Source organism: Sturnira hondurensis, unplaced genomic scaffold, assembly GCF_014824575.4.
Source record: "Sturnira hondurensis isolate 20B ecotype Veracruz unplaced genomic scaffold, ASM1482457v3 Scaffold0022566, whole genome shotgun sequence".
NCBI classification, from domain to species: Eukaryota; Metazoa; Chordata; class Mammalia; order Chiroptera; family Phyllostomidae; genus Sturnira; species Sturnira hondurensis.
Window position 1 is genome coordinate 20005759 of NW_028095197.1, and position 21421 is coordinate 20027179.

Sequence of the window (21421 nt, forward strand, 5' to 3'; positions counted from 1 at the left end):
GAGAGCGACCCCTACCCTGGAGAGTCTGTTGTCAGACAGAGGCCCACTAAACAGGCAGTGTAATATTGTTTAAATTTTAATTTTTTAAAAAGTGTTATTGAGATACAATTCATATGCCATACAGTTGACCCATTTAAAATGTGCCAGGCACGGGCATTTCGTGTATTCACAGGTTGTGCGACTACCTGCAGGATTCATTTTAGAGCCTTTTTATCACACCCAAGAGACACCTCCCACGCGACTTGCCTTTCGCTTCCAAACCCTCTAACTCCGCTGGTGCCTGGAATCCACGAACCCACTTTCTGTCTCTGTAGAATTGCCTGTTCTGGGCATCTCATATGAGTGAGACGTGTAGTCGTCTGTGACTGGGTTCTGTCACTTAGCGTGACATTTTCAAGGGTCATCAGTGCAGTAGCTCACGCCAGTGTTGCGTTCCTTGTTACTGGTGAATAATACATCGCTGTGTGGATGCACCGCAGTTTGTCTGCCTGCTCGCTTTTCATGGCCCCTGGAGACGGGCCCACGTTTTCGCTATTATGAGTAACGCTGCTGCGAACATTTGTGTGCAAGTCTTTGTTTTCTCTGGTGGGTACCTGGGACCACCATTGCTCAGTCACGTAACTCTATATTTAACCGTGTGAGACCACTTTCCAAAGCGGCGGCATCGTTTTCCATCCTGCCAGCAGTGTATGAGGAGTCCAGTTTCTCCACATCTTCATCAGCCTTGGTTGTTACTGGTTTGGGTTATAGCCATCCTAGCTGGCGGGAAGTGGTATCGTGTGGTTTTGACTTGCATTTCTCTGATACTAATGGGGTTGAACATTTTTTAATGTGCTCGTTGGCCATTTGTTATCTGCCTTGGAGAAGTATCTATTCTGATCCTTTGCCTATTTAAATTTTTTTTTATTATTTAGTTTGTAATAGTTCTTTTTTAAAGTATATTTTATTGAGTATGCTGTTACAGTTGTCCCAGTGTTTTTTCTCCCCTTTATCCCCTTCCTCCCTGCACCGGCCTGACCCCTCCCACCCTCCAGCATCCCCACCCCCACAGTTCATGTCCATGGGTTGTCCATGTAAGTTCTTTGGCTTCTCCATTTCCTATACTGTTCTTCACCTCCCTCTGTCTATTTTTTGCCTAGCTATTATGTTTCTTATTCCCTGCACCATTTTACCCCATTGTCCTCCTCCCCCTCCCCACTGATAACCCTCTATGTGATCTCCATTTCTGTGATTCTGTTTCTGTTCTAGTTGTTTGCTTAGTTTTTTTTTTTTTTCATACAAGTCTCTTCTCAGATATATGATTTACAAAATCTTTCTCCTGCTCATTGGTTGGGTTGTCTTTTTACATTCCTGATGCTGTACTTGGAAGTGCAAAGGTTTTAAGTTTCAGTGGAGTCCAGTTGATCTGTTTTGTCCTTTGGCTGCTTATGGTTTTGGCGTGACAGCTTAGAAATAATTAACTAATCCTGGTTCACGAAGGTTTAGTCACAGCTTAGAAATCATTAACTAATCCTGGTTCACAAAGGTTTATACGAATGTTGTCTTCTAAGATTTGTATAGTTTTAGCTCTTACATTTGGGTCTTACACATTTCAAGTTCATCTTTGTGCAGCAAGTTTTTTTTTTTTTAACTAATGATGCTGAGTATCTTTCCACGACTTTTTCTTTTGACATTGGCACTTCTTTTATGAATGCCTCTTCATTTTTCTATTTTTTCTTATTGGTTGTAAAAAACCCTATATCTATTTATACAAAGGAAATGAACTCAGTTGAAATACCTACTTTTTCTTCAGTTGTCATCTGGCTTAGACTTGATTTCTTTTTTTTTTATTTTTTATTATAGACTTGATTTCGTTAAAAAAAAAAAAAACCTTTCTTCCCAGCCAAGTTCATCTTTCCTTTACAGTTTCTGGCTGAGAAGCCTTTTGCAGCCTAGGATGTTAAAAATATATATTTGTGTTTTCTTCTATTACTTTTGTCTTTATTTGTAATATGAAATGTAGATTTTATTCTGATGTCAGATGGGAGGGCCTTACTTTTTTCACATGAGAGTTGTCCCGGAATCACTTGAATACCTAATCACCTTTACCATACTTTGTGCACTACACTGCATCATTTATTGGACTTGTGTGTTCTTGGGCTGTTTCTGAACCTTTCTGTTCATTGATGGGTCTAGTCTGGTGTTCCTCTTACCCTGCGTTAGTGCAACTTTACAGACTGCTTCAACATCTGGGTGACAGGTCCCCACCAATGTCCCCGTCTCCCAATAGACTTTGTCTCCATAGCTTTTCTAGCTATATGCACATTTTATTTTTCAAGATGAACTTTAGAATCTTTTTTGCATATATATTTTTTGAATTTTTTCAAATTATATTTTATTAATTATGCTATGACAATTGTCCCAGTTTTCCCCCTTCCCCCCCCTCCACCAACACCCCTACTCCCTCCAGTGATCCCCCCTCCTTTGTTCATGCCCCTGGGTCATGTGTGTAAGTTCTTTGACCACTCCATTTCCTATACTGTACCTTATATCCCCATGGCTGTTCTGTGACTACTACCTATTTGTACTTCTTAATCAGTGCCCTCACCGCTTCACCCATCCCCCCACACCTCCCTCACATCTGGCAATGATCAAAATGCTCTCCATATCTGTAATTCTGTCTCTGTTCTTCTTGTTTGCTCACTTTGTTTTTTAGATTCAATTGTTGATAGATATGTTTTTATTGCCATTTTATTGTTCACAGTTTTAATATTTTTCTTTTTCTTAAAAAGTCCTTTGAATATTTATTATAATAATGATTTGGTGATGATGAACTCTTTTAGTTTTTTCATGTCTGGGAAGTCCTTCAATTCTAAATGATAGCTTTGGTGGGTAGAGCAATCTTGGCTGTAGGTTCCTGCTTTTAACGACTTTGAATATTTCTTGCCAATCCCTTCTAGCCTGCAAAGTTTCTTTTGAGAAATCAGCTGACAGTCTTGTGGGAATTCTCCTGTGGGGAACTAACTGCTTTTCTCTTGCTGCTTTTCAGATTCTTTCTTTATCTTTAACCTTTGGCATTTTAATTACTGTGTGCCTTGGAGTGGGCCCATCTTGCACCCATCTTGTTTGGGACTCTCTGTGCTTCCTGGACTGGCAAGTCTGTTTCCTTCACCAAATTAGGGAAGTTTTCTTTCATTATTTTTTCAAGTAGATTTCCAATTTCTTGCTCTTTCTCTTTTCCTCTGGCATCCTTATGATGCAAATGTTGGAACACTTGAAGTTGTACCAGAAGCTGCTTATACTATCTTCTTTTTGAAGGGGGGGGAGGATTCTTTTTTCTTCTTATTGTTCTGATTGGTTGTTTTTTGCTTCCTTATATTTGAAATCATTGATTCGGTTCTCAGCTTCATCCACTCTACTGTTGTTTCACTGTAATTTTTTAAAAAATTTCAATTGTGTATCCTTTGATTCTGATTGGATATTTTTTATGCTGTTGAGGTCCTCACTAAGTTCCTTATTCATCCTTATAACCAGTGTTTTGAACTCTGCATCTGATAAATTGCTTATCTCCATTTCGTTTAGCTCTTTTTCTGGAGATTTGATCTGTTCTTTCATTTGGGTCATGTTCCTTTGTCTCCTCATTTTGGCAGCCTCCTTGTGTTTGTTTCTGTGTATTAGGTAGAGCTGCTTTGACTCCCTGTCTTGGTAGTGTGGCCTAATGTGGTAGGTGCCCTATAGGGTCCTGTGGCACAGCCTTCCCTATCACCCAGGCTGGGTACTCAGAGTGTGCCCTTTGTGTGGGCTGAGTACATCCTCCTCTTGTAGTTGAGCCTTGATTACTGTTGGCAGATCAATGGGAGGGATTTACCCTGGCCAGTCAGCCACAAGGACTGCTTGTGACCACTGATCACCAATCTCTACCCTCTGTGAAGGATCAGCTGTACAGGGGCAGGGTCATGGTACTCTGATGTGGTCTATAGTTGTCTACTGGGTGCACAGTCTCTGGGGTTTCCTGGGTGGTGCAGGACAAGGTGCAAGCACCCACCTGTGTTCTGCCAGGGGCCACCCTGCCTGAGCTATAAAGCAATCTGAGATGGCTGCTACTTGTGCTGGGCTTCAAGATTCCCAGGCAAAGCCAAGCTGTGAATCTAGGCTGGCTGCTGGTAGTGCTGGGCCTGGGGCCACTTAGCAAGAGGTACCAGGGCTGAGGGATCACAGAGTCTGGCTGTTGCTTTTTTGAGAGGATTTAGGAAGTTTGAAGCATGAGCCAAGACCAGCCATTCATATGGAAAAGTCACAGTTAACAGTTTGGGTGGGCCCATAAGTTGGGTGGGACAGAGTCTCAGGGGATCTCCAAGGAGGGACAGTGTCAGCCAGGTTGATGGAGTCTCAGATATAACACCCACCTTCTGGCTCAGTGGCTGTGTTGGGCAATGGCTCAGAAAAGGGACAATGGCATCTGTCCACCTTTCTAGGAGAAAGCTGTCCCCCAGCTCTTGCCTTGATGCCAGACACTTCAGTTCTTCCCTCTATGCCACTCATGCCTTGGCTACCCCAGTGCTGGAGCTCAGAGGGAGTGAGTCTGAGTAAGTCCATGTGTGGGTTCTCTAAAAGGAACTGCTTTGGATTCCAGAAGTTTCTTCCACCGACTCAATCCCTGCTGGTTTTTGTAGCCAGAAGTTATGGAGACTTACCTTCTTGGCACTGGAACCCTGGGCTTGGGGGGTCTGATATGGGGCTGGGACTCCTCACTCCTGAGATATCCCTCCCAAATTTTTATCCAGCACATGTGGATGTGGGACCGGCCCATTCTGTGTCTCTGCCCCTTCCCCCAGTCTGGGTGGATTGGGTTTCTCTAATTCCATAGTTGTCAGACTTCCAGTCAACTCGATTGCTGATAGTTCTGCATGATGGTGGTTCTATATTTTAGTTGTAATTTCATTGTGGTTGTGCGAGGAGGCAAGCTGTGTTTACCTATGCTGCCATCTTGACTGGAAGTCCTAGAATCTTGGAATCAGTTGGACAATTTGGGGGAATGGTGGTGTTTCCTTCTTTCTTGTTTTTTTTTTTGCCAACCTAAGTCAGTTATGATTAAAAATGTGTGAGAATTCCCAAGCTTTCAGATTCTACTGTTTATGGTAGGAGCATGCAGATAAAGTTCCCACTTTACATGGGCTTCAGTGGGGTCACAAGAAGTTGTAGGTGAGCAGCCAGCCAGACTGTTCTTCTGGGAGGCACCCAAGTTCTTTCATTTACCTTTCTCTATTAGCTGTCCTGAGGCCTGTCCTTGTTTCTAGCCTCTATGGCTCTGAACTTGGCAGCTTCTAGGGCTGTCCCGGAGAAAACCAATCCATTACTTCCTAAGCCTTCCTTTCCTTTGCCTGAGTAGAATCACAAGATGGTTTATATCGATTGACTTCTTTCTCAACCCAACCTTTTCTGCTTTGTGTCTTTAACAAATTCTGTCCTGTTCACAGTGTACTTTCTGTTACTGCAACACATTTTTCTCTTTTTATATTGCATTGTTACTCTGTAATTTTAAAAGCAGAAATAATCATATGTTCTTACTCTGCCATCTTAAAACTCGAAGTGTGTGGGATGTGTATGTTTGTTATCTCAATTGCAGTTCACTTTGTACGTCTTTATTGCCTACTAGTAGGAGGCACCAGAGAGTCTTCACTGTGACATGTTTTTGTTTTCTATTTACTTATTTATTTTTTGGCTTAGAAGTTGGTTTTACTCTACTAAACTTGCTGGGGCACAGCCAGTCACACTGCAGATAAATAAATGTCACGACTCTGGGCACTGATAGATTGGGAGACGAAGCAAATGGATTTATGAAACTCTGTAGTGTTTAATTTCCATTGGAAATGTGATGCTTGCTTTGTCTTTGTGAAGGGAGCTTTGCTGGGAGGATGCGTTTGTACTCGTTGGCACCCGGTTTTGTTCTGGGTTGTGGTAAACTTGTAGGAATTAATTAGAAGAAATTTGTAATGCAACAGTTCTCCTTCTTATTATAAAATCATCAGTAAAAACTCTAACTTCATCTTTCAGTTGGTTCCTCCTTTTTTTGTATTGTTGAGTATACATGTCTTTAGCTTCCCCAGTAGATGAGTTAATAAGTAGTGAAACATTAGTTGAACTTTGAAGTACTTTGAATTAAAGCAGGCTTGGTGGTTGTTCTTTGCAGAGACAAAGATTTTCAGTTTGATGTTTTTTTATATATTTGTTATTTTTGCTTAGGAGCAATATTTTCTGTTAGTTTGATAAGACGAGGAAACATGGTTTTCTGTCATGTAGAGGTGTGCACTAAATATTTGTTGAATTTCATAGAAGTGATTTAAATGTGGGGAAGAGGAAGTTGGACATTTCAAGACTGAGCAAATGAAATCTTTATCCAGATCTCCCACCCATAAGGAGCAGTTTTTCAGTGACATTGTACAGGAAATATGCTTTTGTTTCACAGATTGTAAAGTACTTTCTTATAAATTAGTATGAAATACATGTGAAAGTGTTTTACCAAAGGATCAAGCACTATAAAAAATGTAAATATTTTAAGGTTAAAACTTGAAATGCTTGCCTAGGCTGGTGTGGCTCATTGGATTGAGTGCCGGCCTGCCAGCTGTCCAATGATTCCCAGTCAGGGAACAAACCTGACTTGTGGGCCAGGTGCTCAGTAGGGGGCGCTTGAGAGGCAACCACACATTGATGTTCCTCTCCCTCTCTTTCTCCCTCCCTTCCCCTCTCTCTAAAAATAAATAAAATCTTTAAAAAATAAATGAGACTTGAAATGTTTAATGGGTTATTGTAATGCTTTGCAAATAAAAATTTTGGTAAGTCCCAACATATACAAGGGGGGCAAAAGTAGGTTTACAATTGTGAGTTCTTGAAACAGTTTATTCTTGTATGTATTATTATTTATTGTGTATTACTTATTAGTATTACAAGTGTAAACCTACTTCTGCCCACCCTTGTGTATGTATTTGTAGTTTTTAAAAAAGTTTTATTATGGAAAATATCAAGTAATACTAAAGGAGAGCGAATCAGTGCAATGAACCCTCATGTATGCATCACCCAGGTTCAATATCTATCAACTCTGGCCAATTTTTTCATCTCTATCCTACTCACTCCCATGCCAGGTGACTTTTTTTAAAAAGCAACTTAAGCAGCAGGAACTTATTATCTTCCGGTTCTGAAATCAGAAGTCCAAAAGCGGTCTCAGTGGGTCCATGTCACGGCGCAGGACGGTAAAATAACGTGTACAGTTCCATGGCTTTGAATACATTCATTGTGTGTGTGCACGCATGCGTGTGTATTGATATAAATAAATATATTTTATTTTCGGGGATCGGGTGGGGAGGTGGAAGAAGGGGCAGGAATAAAGGATGCCAACTGGACTGTCTCTGCAGTGTTTTGGGATGGCCACTACTGTCTAAGTCCAGAACATTTCCGTCACCCTCCGAAAGGAACAGCGTACCTGTTAAGCAGTCATTTCGCATTCCCCTTCCTCAGCCCAACTGTTAGGAGTAATGCTGCTCGAACACTCACTGTGCAAGTTTTTGTTCGAACACTTGCTTTCACTTACCTTCACTGTATACCAAGGAATGGAATTGTTGGATCGTATATTTAGTTCTTTGAGGATTCACCAAACTTTTCTACAGTGGCTGAGCCATTTTACAGTCTCGCCAGCCGGGTGTTAGGATTGCAGTTTCTCCAACGCTTGTTATTCTCCTTTTATTGTTTATGGCCATCCTAGTGGTGTGAAGTGGCAAAAGATACATGGAGGTTCCACCCTTTAGTTCAGGCTACTTTTCTTTTGCGTCCTGTTTTCATTGTTTACAAATTTATAGAAACAGCTGGCATCCATTTGACGTCCACCACGCGCTGGGAGCTGTGTTAAGCTCGTCACTTACATTAATTGGCCTCACCTACAGAGTACAGATGCCCTTGATTTCACTGGCAACCCAGATTCCTTTGCATACACAACTAAGAAGGTAATTGTAAAGGTGAGGCTGAAAGTAGGTGTGTCCCTTTAAGGAAGCCTGAAATAAGAAAAACGAATTTCTGAAGTCATGTACATTGGAAATAATACTGCTTATTACAGAAGGAACTTCTGTTTGCAGAATTCACCCCAGGGTTCCTTTAAATAGCAAGCTTCCCTGATTCATTAAACATTAAGTTCAATGCATTAAATCTGAAGACTAGGTAACTATTTCAGGAGGTTATCTATAGTGTTAAATGAGGCATACCTAACCACTTATTTGCTCATTAGGCCTCTCCCCCAATCCCCACCCCCGAGTCCTCCCGCCCCCGAGTCCTGTTTAGCATAAGCAAATGAGAGTATGCTCAACAGGACTGATGAGGTAAGAACAGAGAGCCACCCACTGGATTTGGTAATTAGAAAGTTGCTGCTCATCTTTAAAAGGACAGTTTCTGCATTCGGGTGGGGAAATGGCAGAGACACGTAGCATTGAAGGCAGTACCAAAGACAGCTTTATTTTGGGGTGGCGGAAGGGTGGGGCTGAGAAGTCAATGGAAAAAGTGGAAGTGAAGATAAAAGATTTTTTTCAAAAAGGTTGAATGAGACCAGAAGGGGATTGGAGAGGATGTAAGGTCAAGGGCTAGTTGGATTTACTTTTTTCAGGTAGAAAGAGAGAGAACCAGCCCTGGCCGAGGCGGCTCAGTTGGTTGGAGCATCATCTGGTAAGGGAAAGGCTGCAGGTTTTATTCCTGGGCAGGGTCCATACCCAGGTTGCGGGTTTGATCCCAGGTCTGGTCATGCACAATCCCCACCCAGTCTGGGTGCATGTGGGAGGCAGCCAGTCAGTGTTTCTCTCTCCATCAATGTTTCTCTCTCTCTCTCTTCCTCTGTCTCAAAAAGCAATAAAAAATATCCTCGCCCTGGCTGGTGTAGCTCAGTGGATTGAGCACGGGCTTGCGAACCAGACGATCGGGGTTCGATTCCCGGTCAGGGCACATGCCTGGGTTGCAGGCCAGTTTCCGGCAGGGGCCAGTTCCCTGCAGGGGATGCACGGGAGGCAACCATGCATTGATGTTTCCTTCCTCTCTCCTTCCTTTCCCCTCTGAAGATAAATAAATAATAAAATATTTAAAAAAAATATCCTCGGTGAGGATTAAAAAAAAAGAAAGAGAATTAGCTATATTTTTGTAGACTCAAGGAGCAGAACCGGATGAGGAGGCAATGGTGAAGATGCTGAGGAGAAGGTATAATTAATTGACAATGACAACCACATCCCAGTGAACTAATGGGTCTAGGACACAGATGGCATAGTTAGCTTTGGGGCGGCGGGGTATGTCGTTTGAAGGGACCTGAGGAGTAGAGGTAAGGGTGGCACCCAGTAGATGGGTTTCTGTGGAGGAAGCAAAGTGGTTAGGAAATTTCCCTGTGATGCCCTTGTGACTGGTTCCTCCTTCAGGGAGATGGTAATTTGTTTAGCATGAAAGGCGGAGTGTAGGGTTTCGGGAGGGTGGACTGTCTAAGGGAATGAAAGAAGAGATCGGAATGAAGGAATTATGCTAGAGGACGACCCTTTCCTGTGAAGGCAGCTTCTCTGCTGCCAGAACCCTGGGCTGGGGGGGCCTCTGCGTCTGACCCTGTCATGCGCTTCTAATGCTCTATGTGAGCGTGGGCTCTACCGGGCATCTGACTTGGACATGTTGTCCCGTGTGGCTCTGTCATTGTGTTCCTGACTCCAGTCCCCTCCGTCCTGTTATTACTAAACCTTCCCACTGTGCACTCCAGACCTCCGTTTCTGTGAAAAAGAAGTCTCTTCATTCTTAGCCTGTTCTCCGAACACTCCCACCATCTCAAGTTTTAACTGAACCCTGGCTGTCCCTGAAGATTAGCTGTCCCCTGACATTGCTGCCACTCCTATAACCCAAAACATGCCAACTTCTGCCAAGCGACCGCTCAGTGGCAAGAATCGTTGGAAGCACAGCCACCTGCATAGCTCACTGAATCCTCCCAAGCTTGGCGCCCTTACCTGTTTTTTACAGGTGAAAAGACAGGTAGCAAGAGAGTGTAAAACTTGACCGAAGTCGAACCATTTGGCAGAGAGCAGAGATGGTCCCAGGAGGCAGGGCGCCAGAGTCTTTGCTCTCGAGAACTAAAACACACTGGCTTTGCAAAGCTCTTTCCGGCTGTTGAATTCCCACACAGCCAAGTGCTTCATTTCCAGGGGAGTGAGGGGGTGGGGCTGGCGCTGCCCGTTCCTACGGCCTTCAAAGATTTCGAGTTATCAGCCTGGGCTGCTTCTCCACTTTCCCACTGAGTGCCTTCGTGTTCCACTTTTGGGGGTTTGCTAAGTCCTTGTTGCCCTATCTGATTTCTGTTGGTGTTGTTTTCTGTGGGCATTTTTCTTGTCGTTCTTCTTGTAACTTAACAATATCTCTGCCCTGGCTGGTGTAGCTCAGTGGATTGAGCGCAGGCCTGCGAACCACACGATCGCCGTTCAATTCCCAGTCAGGGCACATGCCTGGGTTGCAGGTCAGTTCCCAGCAGGGGACTCACGAGAGGCAACCATACATTGATGTTTCTCTCCTTCCATCCTTCCCTTCCTCTCTAAAGATAAATAAATAAAAAAATCTTTAAAAAAAAAAGAACAATATCTCTATATTATGGAGTTGGAAGAGTTTTTTCACATCCTCACAAACACTTGTTTTTCTTCCCTTCCTTCTTTGTTAAGGTGTGGCCATTGTAGCGGTGTGAAGGAGCACCTCACTGCGGTCGTGATTTGTATCTACCCAGTGTTAATGATGTTGATTGTCTTCTCATGGGCTTGTTAGCCCGTTTGTTTACCTTGTCGGGAGAAATACTGACCAAATCATTTGCCTATTTGTAAATGTAAATGCTCTTCTGATGTTTCATAACTTGTACGTTTCAGCTTGTACCTTAGCAAACGCTCTCGTCCCCTGTGGTGGCCGTAATGCGGAAGGCCTTCAATCACGCACTTGATCAGGTCACTACAGAACAGGGTAAAGCCCAGAGATCCTGTAGTAGCCAGGTAGGTTGAGATTGCCCAGGGTATTGGCTCAAAGAAAATAGGAGAGAAATTTGTTTGTGTAAGGGAAGTAACGAAAGTTACCATCTTAAGAACTTGTGAGTATAAACCTAAGCAAACAAAAAAAGTGGAGGAAAGGTATTTTTTAGATAACATGGGTTTGCCTCATATACTTATTCCTCCATCACCACGTTCTTTTACCCCTTGAACTGGGAGCAGGATCTTACTCTACTTAAACACATCTTTGTGTGGTCAGTGTTGTCTGCCTTCTTCCCTTAGACTGTTTTCTCTTGTCCTGACTTTTTCATCATGTCCTCTGCACACTGAGCAATGTAAAGGTAACTAACTGTTGGGTTGACTGGCTGCTTCCCGTATTCCGGGAACTATGCTCTAGTGTTTTATTTCTTGCATTGGAAAATTGACAGTGTCGTCTTGATTTATTCCATCCATTTATTTTTCAGAAGGGTTCCCACGGATGACCAGCGACATAAAGATCAGACTGGCTGAGAAATGCCGTTCCTGGGCACGAGGGTCAGAGGGGTGATTTGCTAGCCTGCCCGCTTGTCTTTGCGCTATCCTGTCAATTGCTCTGAATATTTTTCATCCTGTCTTCACAGCCGCTGCCGGAGAAGTTTGTGGTGAAAGGGGTCGTGGACCGCTTTTCGGAAGAGTTCGTGGAGACCAGGAGAAAAGCTTTGGATAAATTCCTGAAAAGGATTACGGATCATCCCGTGCTTTCTTTCAATGAACACTTTAATGTTTTCCTTACTGCGAAGGTGAGGGCAGTTTTTCCTGTTCCTGCCCCTAGACGGGCATTCACCGGGCCCTTCGCTCAGGGTCGTCTCCGTCTCGCACAAGCCACCTTCCTGTACGGCCGCTGCGGTGGCTGTCACGTGGAGGCTGCTGTGTCTTTGGTGCCCTTCTGCCTTAGCGTGGCTGCTGTGTTTGAATTCAGGAGCAAACACAGCCTTGCAGCAGCAGGGGAAGTTCGGATGTTTTCACTTCCCAGGAGCAGGGATGAGCGTTTCTGTAAGCACTTGTGGGCGCATCACTGAGTGAGGAAGTCCTGGCCCACGGTGGGCACGTAAGGGTGAGACCAGCTGTTTGGTGAGGACGTTCTCCACGAGAGCCCTGCGAGGAGGGGGAAACTGACGTTCAGGGAGTTTGCACCTGTTCAGGTCGCATCGCTAGGGTTTGAAGTTGGGTCCTTGTGGCCCCCAAGGCCACGCCTGGTCTCTGGAACAGACTGCCTGACCACGAGCAGTTCGGTATTACTTGGCCAGGGCCAAGTTTTTGATCAGGTGGGCACTTCCCAGGCCTCTGCCAGAGAAGTATTTGGGCTCTACCCAGTTGCCAGTTTCCGTTTATTCAAACGCCACTTGGAGACTCCCCAGCTTCTCTCTGCACTTCCCTGTTGGCAGACCTGGCCAGGAAGCCTTTGGCACCCTCCCCCGAGTGTCTGCAGAAGCCGGATCCCACGCCAGCTTCCTTCCAGTGCCTCCCGTGTGGTTTCACGTATCATGTTCCCATCTTCAGGATGTAGGTAGTTTTACCCTCGTTGGCAAAGTACTGAGGCCCAGGTACTTTCCAGTCTTCATTTCTAAAAAGGCAAAAAATGAGAGAGAGTTACAGATGGGCTCGGGGACCCTGAAGCCTTCCGAGAGGGTGCCTTTCTCTGGGCACCAGAAACCACACGGCCAAGTCTGTTAGTTTTCGGGCGATTTTTCNGCGCCTCCCGTGTGGTTTCACGTATCACGTTCCCATCTTCAGGATGTAGGTAGTTTTACCCTCGTTGGCAAAGTACTGAGGCCCAGGTACTTTCCAGTCTTCATTTCTAAAAAGGCAAAAAATGAGAGAGAGTTACAGATGGGCTCGGGGACCCTGAAGCCTTCCGAGAGGGTGCCTTTCTCTGGGCACCAGAAACCACATGGCCAAGTCTGTTAGTTTTTGGGCGATTTTTCTTTCAAACCTCCGTTGGCATTTAGCCTCATCCATGACATTCCTATTCCTCTTCCCTTCTTCTAGGAGGCCTTTCCCACACAGGTCAAACTTGGGTTATTTTTTAAATAAGTGTCTCCTGGTGAGCTGATCCTTGAGGTAGTTCTTTCAGCTTATACACAAAGTAAACTCCGTTTCTGCTGTCCCCTAAGTGCAACTCACTGATTCTCCCAAATTATAGGTGCCCTGTCCAGGTAGGCCCTTGAGCTTAGTGGTTTTAATTACACAGAGGCAGAAGTGGGTGGGGGGCGGAGTTGGACCCCTGGTGGTTGGGACACGGTGTGAAGAATAAATAGAAAGATTGTGTGTGTGTGTGTGTAATTTACCCATGGGCCAGGCAGTATGGAATGATTAAAAATAGCCCTTCGATGTCTTGATGAAAATCCAAATTCATGCGAGTGAGTGAAGGGGGTTGGCTCGTTTAAACAGGACGAAGTCTCACCCTAATTCAGTGTTACTTGCTGAACTAAATGCACCGAATAACCCTATCTTCTCTCTCTTCTTTTAAAATTGTGGTAACAATTTTAACATAAAATTTACTGTCTTAACTTTCTCAGAACATACAGTTCATTAGTGTTAGGTGTATTTGCACTGCTGTACGCAAACCTCCAGAACTTCTTCATCTTCTCCATCTTGAACTGAAGTGTGGACTCCTCCATCTCCCATCTCTTTCTTCCCCCAGACTTGGCCGCGCCCCCAAATCTTTTCTTTCAACACCTCGAACGACTTGGTCTTGTTCTTGAATTGCCCACTTACCCACTTGCCACAGTGAGTGCAGAAGCATCCCCCTCCCTGTGAGGACATGCTCTTATCACAGGCCAGACGTGCCTTGAAGCAGCAGCCAGGATTGCTGGGAGAGGTGGGAGACACCCAGCACCCACTGTGTTCGAGTCAGCGTTTTTGTCTGTGGCAGAAAGGGCGCAGCAATCAGATAGGCGCCGCAGCCAACGTGTTAATTAACGTGGACGACTGGGGCTGCCCTTTCAAAGGTCTACTCTAAACAGATCTTACGCAGCCCAACGAGCCCTTCTGGATCCAGCCCCCCCTCCCAAAAATACTATCTGTGGAATCAGTCCTGAGAATTGCAAAGCCTCATGATGGTCTTGCGCAAGCCTGATGCCTGTGAGGATATTTTGTGTCTAGAACGTATGTGGTTAGAAGGAAGGGGAAATGGAATGTTTAGAACATTCTCTCTGGCATCCTGACTTTGCAGAGAAGGAGAGAGGGGGGCTGGAGGTGACTTCTGCTGTTGTTAAGACAGGCGAGTCTTCGCCAGAGTTTATATGCTGAAGGATTTGAGGTTGGAGATATGGATGGGGGAGGGGAGGGTTGTTGCTAGGGCAAGGGCCTGGGTTGCGGTGGGTGGATGGGAAAGGGTGCAGGCAGGGGCAAAGGCAAAGGCCCTGCCTGCATGGAGAAGGAAGGAAGCGAAATCCGGAGGAGCCTACACGGCAGACACCGTGGAGATCTGAGCCTACCGTTGTGTGTCAGAGGCAGGGAGGCTGCTGGACAGCAGCAGTCACCGTGATTTCCCACCCCCTACGTCAGGCCCCTGCATCTTCCGTAAAACCATCTGTGAAGGCACCATTCAAGTTAGGGATGGAGAAGAACCTGAAGATGCTGTCACTTCCTCTTCAACTTTCCTGATAGGCAGCAGCTCCTTCCAGCCCGCACACCGACGGGCTTTTTAAACTTAGACCCAGTGCATTAGGTGGCTCAACCTATTTCTCTGTCTGTGTCTTGACGGAGAAGCCCGGGATGCAACGTTGGGTTGTTTACAGCCCCTGCCCACTCCTGCGCTCGCTTCTCTGTCCCCACTTCTGGCTTCCCCGCCTTTACGCTCTTCTCTTACTTGGCTTTGGTTGAGATATGAATAACTGAATGGCGTGGATTTCAGCTTCGGAATTTGGGTTCTAAATACAACTTAGGATATTTTGCGAAGGAGAAAGGGACTTTTGGGTTTGGGTCAAACGTGTTGAAAAATGGTGTTGGAGACACAGTGTTGTTTAAAGGAGAGCACGCTCAGACGAGTGGACCTCGTTGGAAAGGGGGCTGTGAGCCTGCGGATTGTGATGGCAAAGAGAGGGCCCTTTGGTGCAGGGGGCCGGGCCCTCCAGCTAGGCTCCTTGCATTCTGAGTCCTCTGTTTCCAAATGGCAGTTGCCTGAGGGAGCTAGTTACCGAGTTCTGACTGTGTGAGAGCCTGAGCCTCTGGGGTTGTTTGTTCCTGTGTCGCCCCTAGGACCTGAACGCCCACAAGAAGCAAGGGATGGCGCTGCTGACCCGAGTGGGCGAGTCGGTCAAGCATGTCACCGGGGGCTACAAGCTGAGGAGTCGGCCTTTGGAGTTCGCAGCCATAGGCGAATACCTAGACACGTTTGCGCTCAAACTGGGAACCATAGATCGGATAGCTCAGCGGATCATCAAAGAGGAAATAGGTGAGCGCTCTGTGGAGGTTTTGGGTGTGCGTGCACAGGGACCACACCGGCAGAAACGGCCCTCGTGTGCACTAAGGAGGATCAAACTGCAGAGGCGGTGGTGGGACAGAACGAGGCCACGTTTTGCTTATGAAACTAACACTCACTCACCCGGAGGGGAGGAGGCGGCTGTGGCCGGAGAATAACCCGAGCTGCCCGCTCTGCTCTCAACGCAGCCCTGCCGCCGCGCCCCGCCCCCCCCACCACCCCCACAGTGCGAACAACCGTGCGTCAGCACACAGGTTCTCCTGTTTTTGTCTTCACTTGAGCTTCAAAAGAGGAGACACGGACTCAACGTCCCTTCGTTCATAGGGAAGATAATTCACAAAACGGAAACTTGGCTGTCTTTCCTGGCGGAAAGATGGTTCAAAGGGACAGCATGGCGACCTGTGTTTGCCAAAGTTGTGATCGCAACGGGCCTTCCGACTGGAAATGGGCTCGCCTGCCTGGCCCGGTTGCATCTCAGTCCCACGCTCCCTGCGCGGGGCAGTCACGAGCGGGCCTGCCTGTCTGTGTTCTTCCTCCTTGTTGCTGCCACTTCCTCCTCACCCGTCTCGTGGCCACTCTCTTTTCTGTATCCCAGAATGTCGGGGCCTTTGGTGAGACAGACAGACCCGAATGGTGTTGGTGATTGTGCTGGGCACGTGACCTGAAACGCACTGAAGGGGGCGCTCCAGTAGTTGACACCCACTGGCTGCAAAAACAGTGACAGCAGCATTTTAGTGTCATGGCCAGAGTCCTGGTGAAATATGGTGGCCCAGAGTTTCTTTGTGAGGGGAGATAACGTTTTTTCTTGTTTCCTGTGCTTTTCTCCTTTTCCCACTGGTGGTATCGCATGGGGCCCACAGGTTTTGGAGAGAGCTTTAGGTCCATCTGCACCTAAGGACCTGGTGTTTGGGTGACTCCTGTGTGAGGGAGTGATTCTGCCTGGGTGAGACCACATATCCTGTGGCAAATGTTTCTTAAAATTCCATTGTTTTTTCATTGCAACTGATTTTTTGGTTAGAGCATCATCCCAATAATACCAAGATTGCGAGTTTGATTCCCAGTCAGGGCACATACAAGAATCAACCAATGAATGCACAAATAAGTGGAACAACAAATTGATGTTTCTCTCTGTCTGTCTCTTTAAAATCAAGACATTTTTTATGAAAACATTCCCCTAAACCTATAGGAAACTCTGCCACCATTGTCAAAATACTGCTTCCCTGTGTGGGTAGGAGAGTGTTTATTTCTGAAGGCATTTGGTGGGTATGGCTCCTGCCACTTTGCCCCGGAAGGTATCATGGCTCCCACTATCCAGAGGCATGGCATTCTCATTATGGGGTGGAGTTGAGTGATGTTTCAATCTTAACTATAACATCAGCTTTTAGAGATTTTTAAAAATTGTTATGCCCTGGCCGGGTGGCTCAGCTTGTTGGAGCGTCGTTCTGTACACCGAAAAGGTTGCAGGTTCCATCCCCAGTCAGGGCACATACCTTGCTTGCAGGCTCAATCCCCAAACCAGGGAATGTATAGGAAGCAACTGATTAATGTTTCTCTTCCCTATCGATGTTTCTTTCTATCTCTCTAAAAAAATAAATGTAAAGAATGGTTACAAGTGGTGCTGTGTTTAAGGGAGAGCGTGCTCAGGGGAGTGAATGGCTGAGGAAACACATCTTACTGTGAGAGCTCCTGGCTGCAGGGCTTACTGAGTCAGTAATACCAGTGATTGCCGCCCAGCTGGAGCTTCCGGGTGTCTCTCCCCCACCCCTGCCCTTAGAGTACCTCGTGGAGCTGAGAGAATATGGGCCTGTGTATTCCACGTGGAGCGCCCTGGAGGGGGAGCTGGCTGAGCCACTGGAGGGGGTGTCAGCTTGCATTGGCAACTGCTCCAGTGCCTTGGAAGAGCTGACAGACGACATGACCGAAGACTTCCTGCCCGTGCTCAGGGAATACGTCTTATACTCTGACTCCATGAAGGTGAGCCGCGCTGCCTGGGGACTTGGGGACTTTCCTTGTGGTCATCACCCCAAAAGTAACTGATTATTGCCCGCTTGCATGTGGCACAGGTTTCCTTTGTCCTGGGTGGGCAGGGTCAGACATGTGGGCTGACAACGTGGGCATATAAATAGAGCCCATGGCAAACAAAGTATGTGAGTTAAGTGAAAAAAAAAATAGTTTGGAAGGAATTCTTATTTGTGTTCACTGAGAATCCAAGGGGGTGTGAAGGTTACTGAAGCAGCCCAGGGTGCTGTGGGAAAAGAAAAATTGGGTAATTGGAGCTCTTGGAAGTTAACACAGCTGCTGAAATAAAATTGAACAGTAAAGCCAGAAGATGAGGATGAAGAAATCTCGGAAAGTAAAACACATAAAAACAGTCGTTGGAAAGTAGAGCCAAAAAAAAAAAAAATGCAAAAACACTGAAAAGGTAGAAGAAGGGACGAGACACAGAGGACTGGTTGTGAGAGTTTCTGGTTGTGAGAACAGCGAAAACCGAGGGAAGGAAATTGTGAAAGAAATAATAGAAGGAGCTCTCCCCGAACCTTCAGATTCAAAGGCCATTTTAATTGCCCAGCAAGAGGAATGAACAGAGAACCAACCCGAAACCTATGCCTGGAATATTTTAGAACAAAGGTGATAAGGATCAAACACTTAAATGCCCACACTGGAAACTGCCCCAGCCTGTATGCAGACTGGTTGGAGAGTGCAGCTGGGGGCAGCCCGCACCATCAGAGGGAAGGGTCGGTCCTCCTGACCAACAGAGGCGGGTGGGTGGCTCCGGGCTGAACGTCCCATCTTCAAGTAGCCCCCCTTTTCTACTTTCCAGAGGAGACCTCAGTGGGTCGGGGCTGACGGATCTCTAGAGAGAAGCCTGTGGGTCAACTTGGGTTCTGTGAAAGAGTGAAAAAAAAAAAAAAAAGAACCAACTGGTGATAAAAGCTTTCTTATGGAAAATTGCAAGCATACACAGAAGCAGGGAGGAGCAGTATGATGAGCTCTCATATCCCTGTCATCGTTGCTCCACCAGAGAAGTTTCTTAAAACTATGAAGTTTTAAGGCTCTCGATGCATGTTCAAGTGTGAGCGATGGAAAGTGGAGCCTGTTGCTGGTGGGGTGAATCCCTGTGTCACGTATACCCTGTAGAGCTGCTAATAAAACACTTTCAAAGACAAGGTCAGGTCTGGATCCCACAGTGACCAGGGGACATGGCATAAATCTCCCTGCCTGTGAAGTGGAAATACTGGTAGTGATGATAATAAGGATAAAAGTCACACACGAGATCATTAACCTGAGGCAGCTTTGTTGGTAATTATTGGAACTGAGGCCGAAAACCAAGGCGTCTGACTCCAGAATTGTGTCCCAGTCTCCTCTCCTACGTTGCATTCTTAAAATTGAGATCCACACACTGCATGTTTAGTTCTGTGGCTGAAACAAGCATAGAAAGGCATTCTGGGGAGGGTGTAAGCAAATGGGCGATGGGGGTCTAATGGTACAAGCTTCTGATTACAAAATAAATAAGTCACAGGATCCAATGTACAGCATGGCGGCCGCAGTTATTACTGTGTTGTGTGCTTGAAAGCTGCCGAGAGTAGGTCTTAAAAGTTGTGATCCCAAGGAAAAAAATTAACTATTGCACATTTGCTGATGGATGTTAACTACTCTCATTTCACGATGTACACAAATCATCAAATCATCATATATACCTGAAACTGAAGTAATGTTTTATGTGATTTGCATATCAATCAAAAGGCCTCCTGGCCTGTTTAAAATGGACCAGAATATTTTGCCATACTTACAAAGTTAATAGGTTAATAGTATCTGTATTGTAAACAGACACAAATCTTTACAATCTCAGGGGTGTCCCTAAACTTGTCTCTTACCTAGATACACCCTTTATAAAAATTGCTTCCCAGAAAATAAAGAAAAAGTGCTCCCTTCCCCTTGCCAGACTGAACATCCAAAGCATCGATGGTCCTGGGACATTCTAGTACGTACTATTGGGTTGGCCAAAAAGTGTCTTTGGTTTTTCCGTAAGATGGCTCCAGTAGCACTTAGTTCTCTTTCGCTTCATTTGAAACAGTTTTGTTAGATTATATTGTGACAGCTGTCATATCAGTGTGCATTTAAAAGCATCGAAATTGGTGAATTATTGTGTAGCCATTTTAATATTGAAGATGGAAAAGAATATACAACATTTTTGTCATATTATGCTTTATTGTTACAAGCAAGGTAAAAATGCAACTGAAATGCAAAAAAAAAAAGATTTGTGCAGTATGTGGAGAAGGTGCTGGGACTGACCGAATGTGTCAAAGTGGTTTGTGACATTTGATGCTGGAGATTTCTCACTGGATGATGCTCCATGGTCAGGTAGACCAGTTGAAGTTGACAGCGATCAAATTGAGGCATCAACTGAGAACAGTCAGTGTTATATCACACAGGAGATAGCCAACATACTCCAGATACCTGAATCAATAAATTGATTGGTGAAAATGAGCCATGTGTATTTTATTTTATGTCAAAAACGAAATGGATTTTTTGGCCAACCCAATATCTATACGCGTCAAAGAGCCCAGTTATCTCGGAGGTGTTGGTGAAGGACCAGGGCGAGATGAGAGAAGGGTGGCAGGGAAAGGCCGTGTAGGGGGAATGGCTTTAGGAGCGACACGTGGGAGTGAGCATTGCAGGTGGAAGGAGCAGCCGGTTCTAAAGCAGAGATGAGAGCGGTGTCTGCGCAGGTCCGGAAGTCCATTGGGGGTGGGGGGACAGTGAGCAAGGGAGGAGGAGGGAGGGGGCGAGGCCGAAGGGGCAGATGGGGCCAGGATGTACAGTGGTGTCTTGCTTGAAGGCCGTGGTTGTGGAGAATCTGGATTTTATTCTCAGGAATGAAAGGGAAGCGCTCTGGCTTATGCAGGGGGGTGACAGGAGACACTTCTCACTGAAGACGACAGATGGCTGGTTCTGCAGCGTGGAGAGCGGGCTGCAGACAGCGAGAGTGGAGGCAGGGAGGTCAGGCGAGGAGACGGCCCCAGGCGGCGGAGGGGCAGATGCCCAAGGGGCTGGAGCTTGGACTAAGCGGTGGTGGAGAAGTGGGTGAGTCGGGGGTATGTTTTGCACGAGGGGCCAAGTAGACTTGCTGCCGTATTAATGCACAGTAAGAAAGGCAGGGATTGAGAACGACTCCTGGGGTTTGGCTTCCGCAGCTGGGTGGGCAGGGTGCTGTTCATCGCAGCGGGGAAGTCTGAGAGGAGGAGTTTGGGCGGGTGGGAATCGAGTTGTTTTGGCCACGTGGAGTCCAACAAATGCCAGTCAGGCATTAACATTGCGGGGTTGCGGCAGCTGCTGCCGAGTTTGGTCCAGGGTGGGAACAGAAGTCTGGGGCTTGTTTGTATATGGGCGGCGTTTCAATCTGTGACCGCTGGGGAGATCATCCAGTGGGGAGACTGAGGTTAACAGTCTAGGCCTGCGCCCTGAGGCATGGCAGTATTTCGTGGGCTAGCACCTGAGGAGGAGGAACAAGTAGAAAAGGAGCCTGAGAAGGAATGGTCAGTGTAGTAGGAGGAAAAAAAGATGATCTCGGAGAAGCCCAGAGAAATGTTCTTAGAAGAAGGAACGTGATGAACCATTGGATTTAATAATATGGAAGCCATTGGTAATCATGACTAGGGGTCTCACATGTGGATGCATAAATTTGGGTTTAAAGACAGAATTGGTCTTTGCATTACAGACACTCAGATGCCATTTAGTTTCTTCAGCCTGCCCACCTTTGCCCCCAGGGGCCACGAGGTGGCGCCAACGAATCAAGTAACTTGTTTAAGCTTTAGGTCAGAGGTTTTCAACCAGTGTGCCACAAGAATTTTTAAAACATGCGATAATACTTGACTGTTTAGCCAGGGGCACTGACCTCTTTTTCCCTTAGGTTGTCAGGTAACACAATGGCAACAGCCAAAGCAACAACAGCCGTCTA

General features: G+C 46.1%; 1 protein-coding gene across 1 annotated transcript in view; it reads left to right on the forward strand.

Annotated features, from left to right (window-relative positions):
- Positions 1-21421, forward strand: part of SNX30 (sorting nexin family member 30) — a 90838-nt gene that overhangs the window by 47485 nt on the left and 21932 nt on the right. Inside the window, exons 4-6 of the mRNA XM_037036222.1 lie at positions 11618-11776; positions 15240-15435; positions 17237-17436. Coding sequence (XP_036892117.1) covers positions 11618-11776; positions 15240-15435; positions 17237-17436 — 555 coding nt within the window. The remainder of the gene's footprint in view (positions 1-11617; positions 11777-15239; positions 15436-17236; positions 17437-21421) is intronic.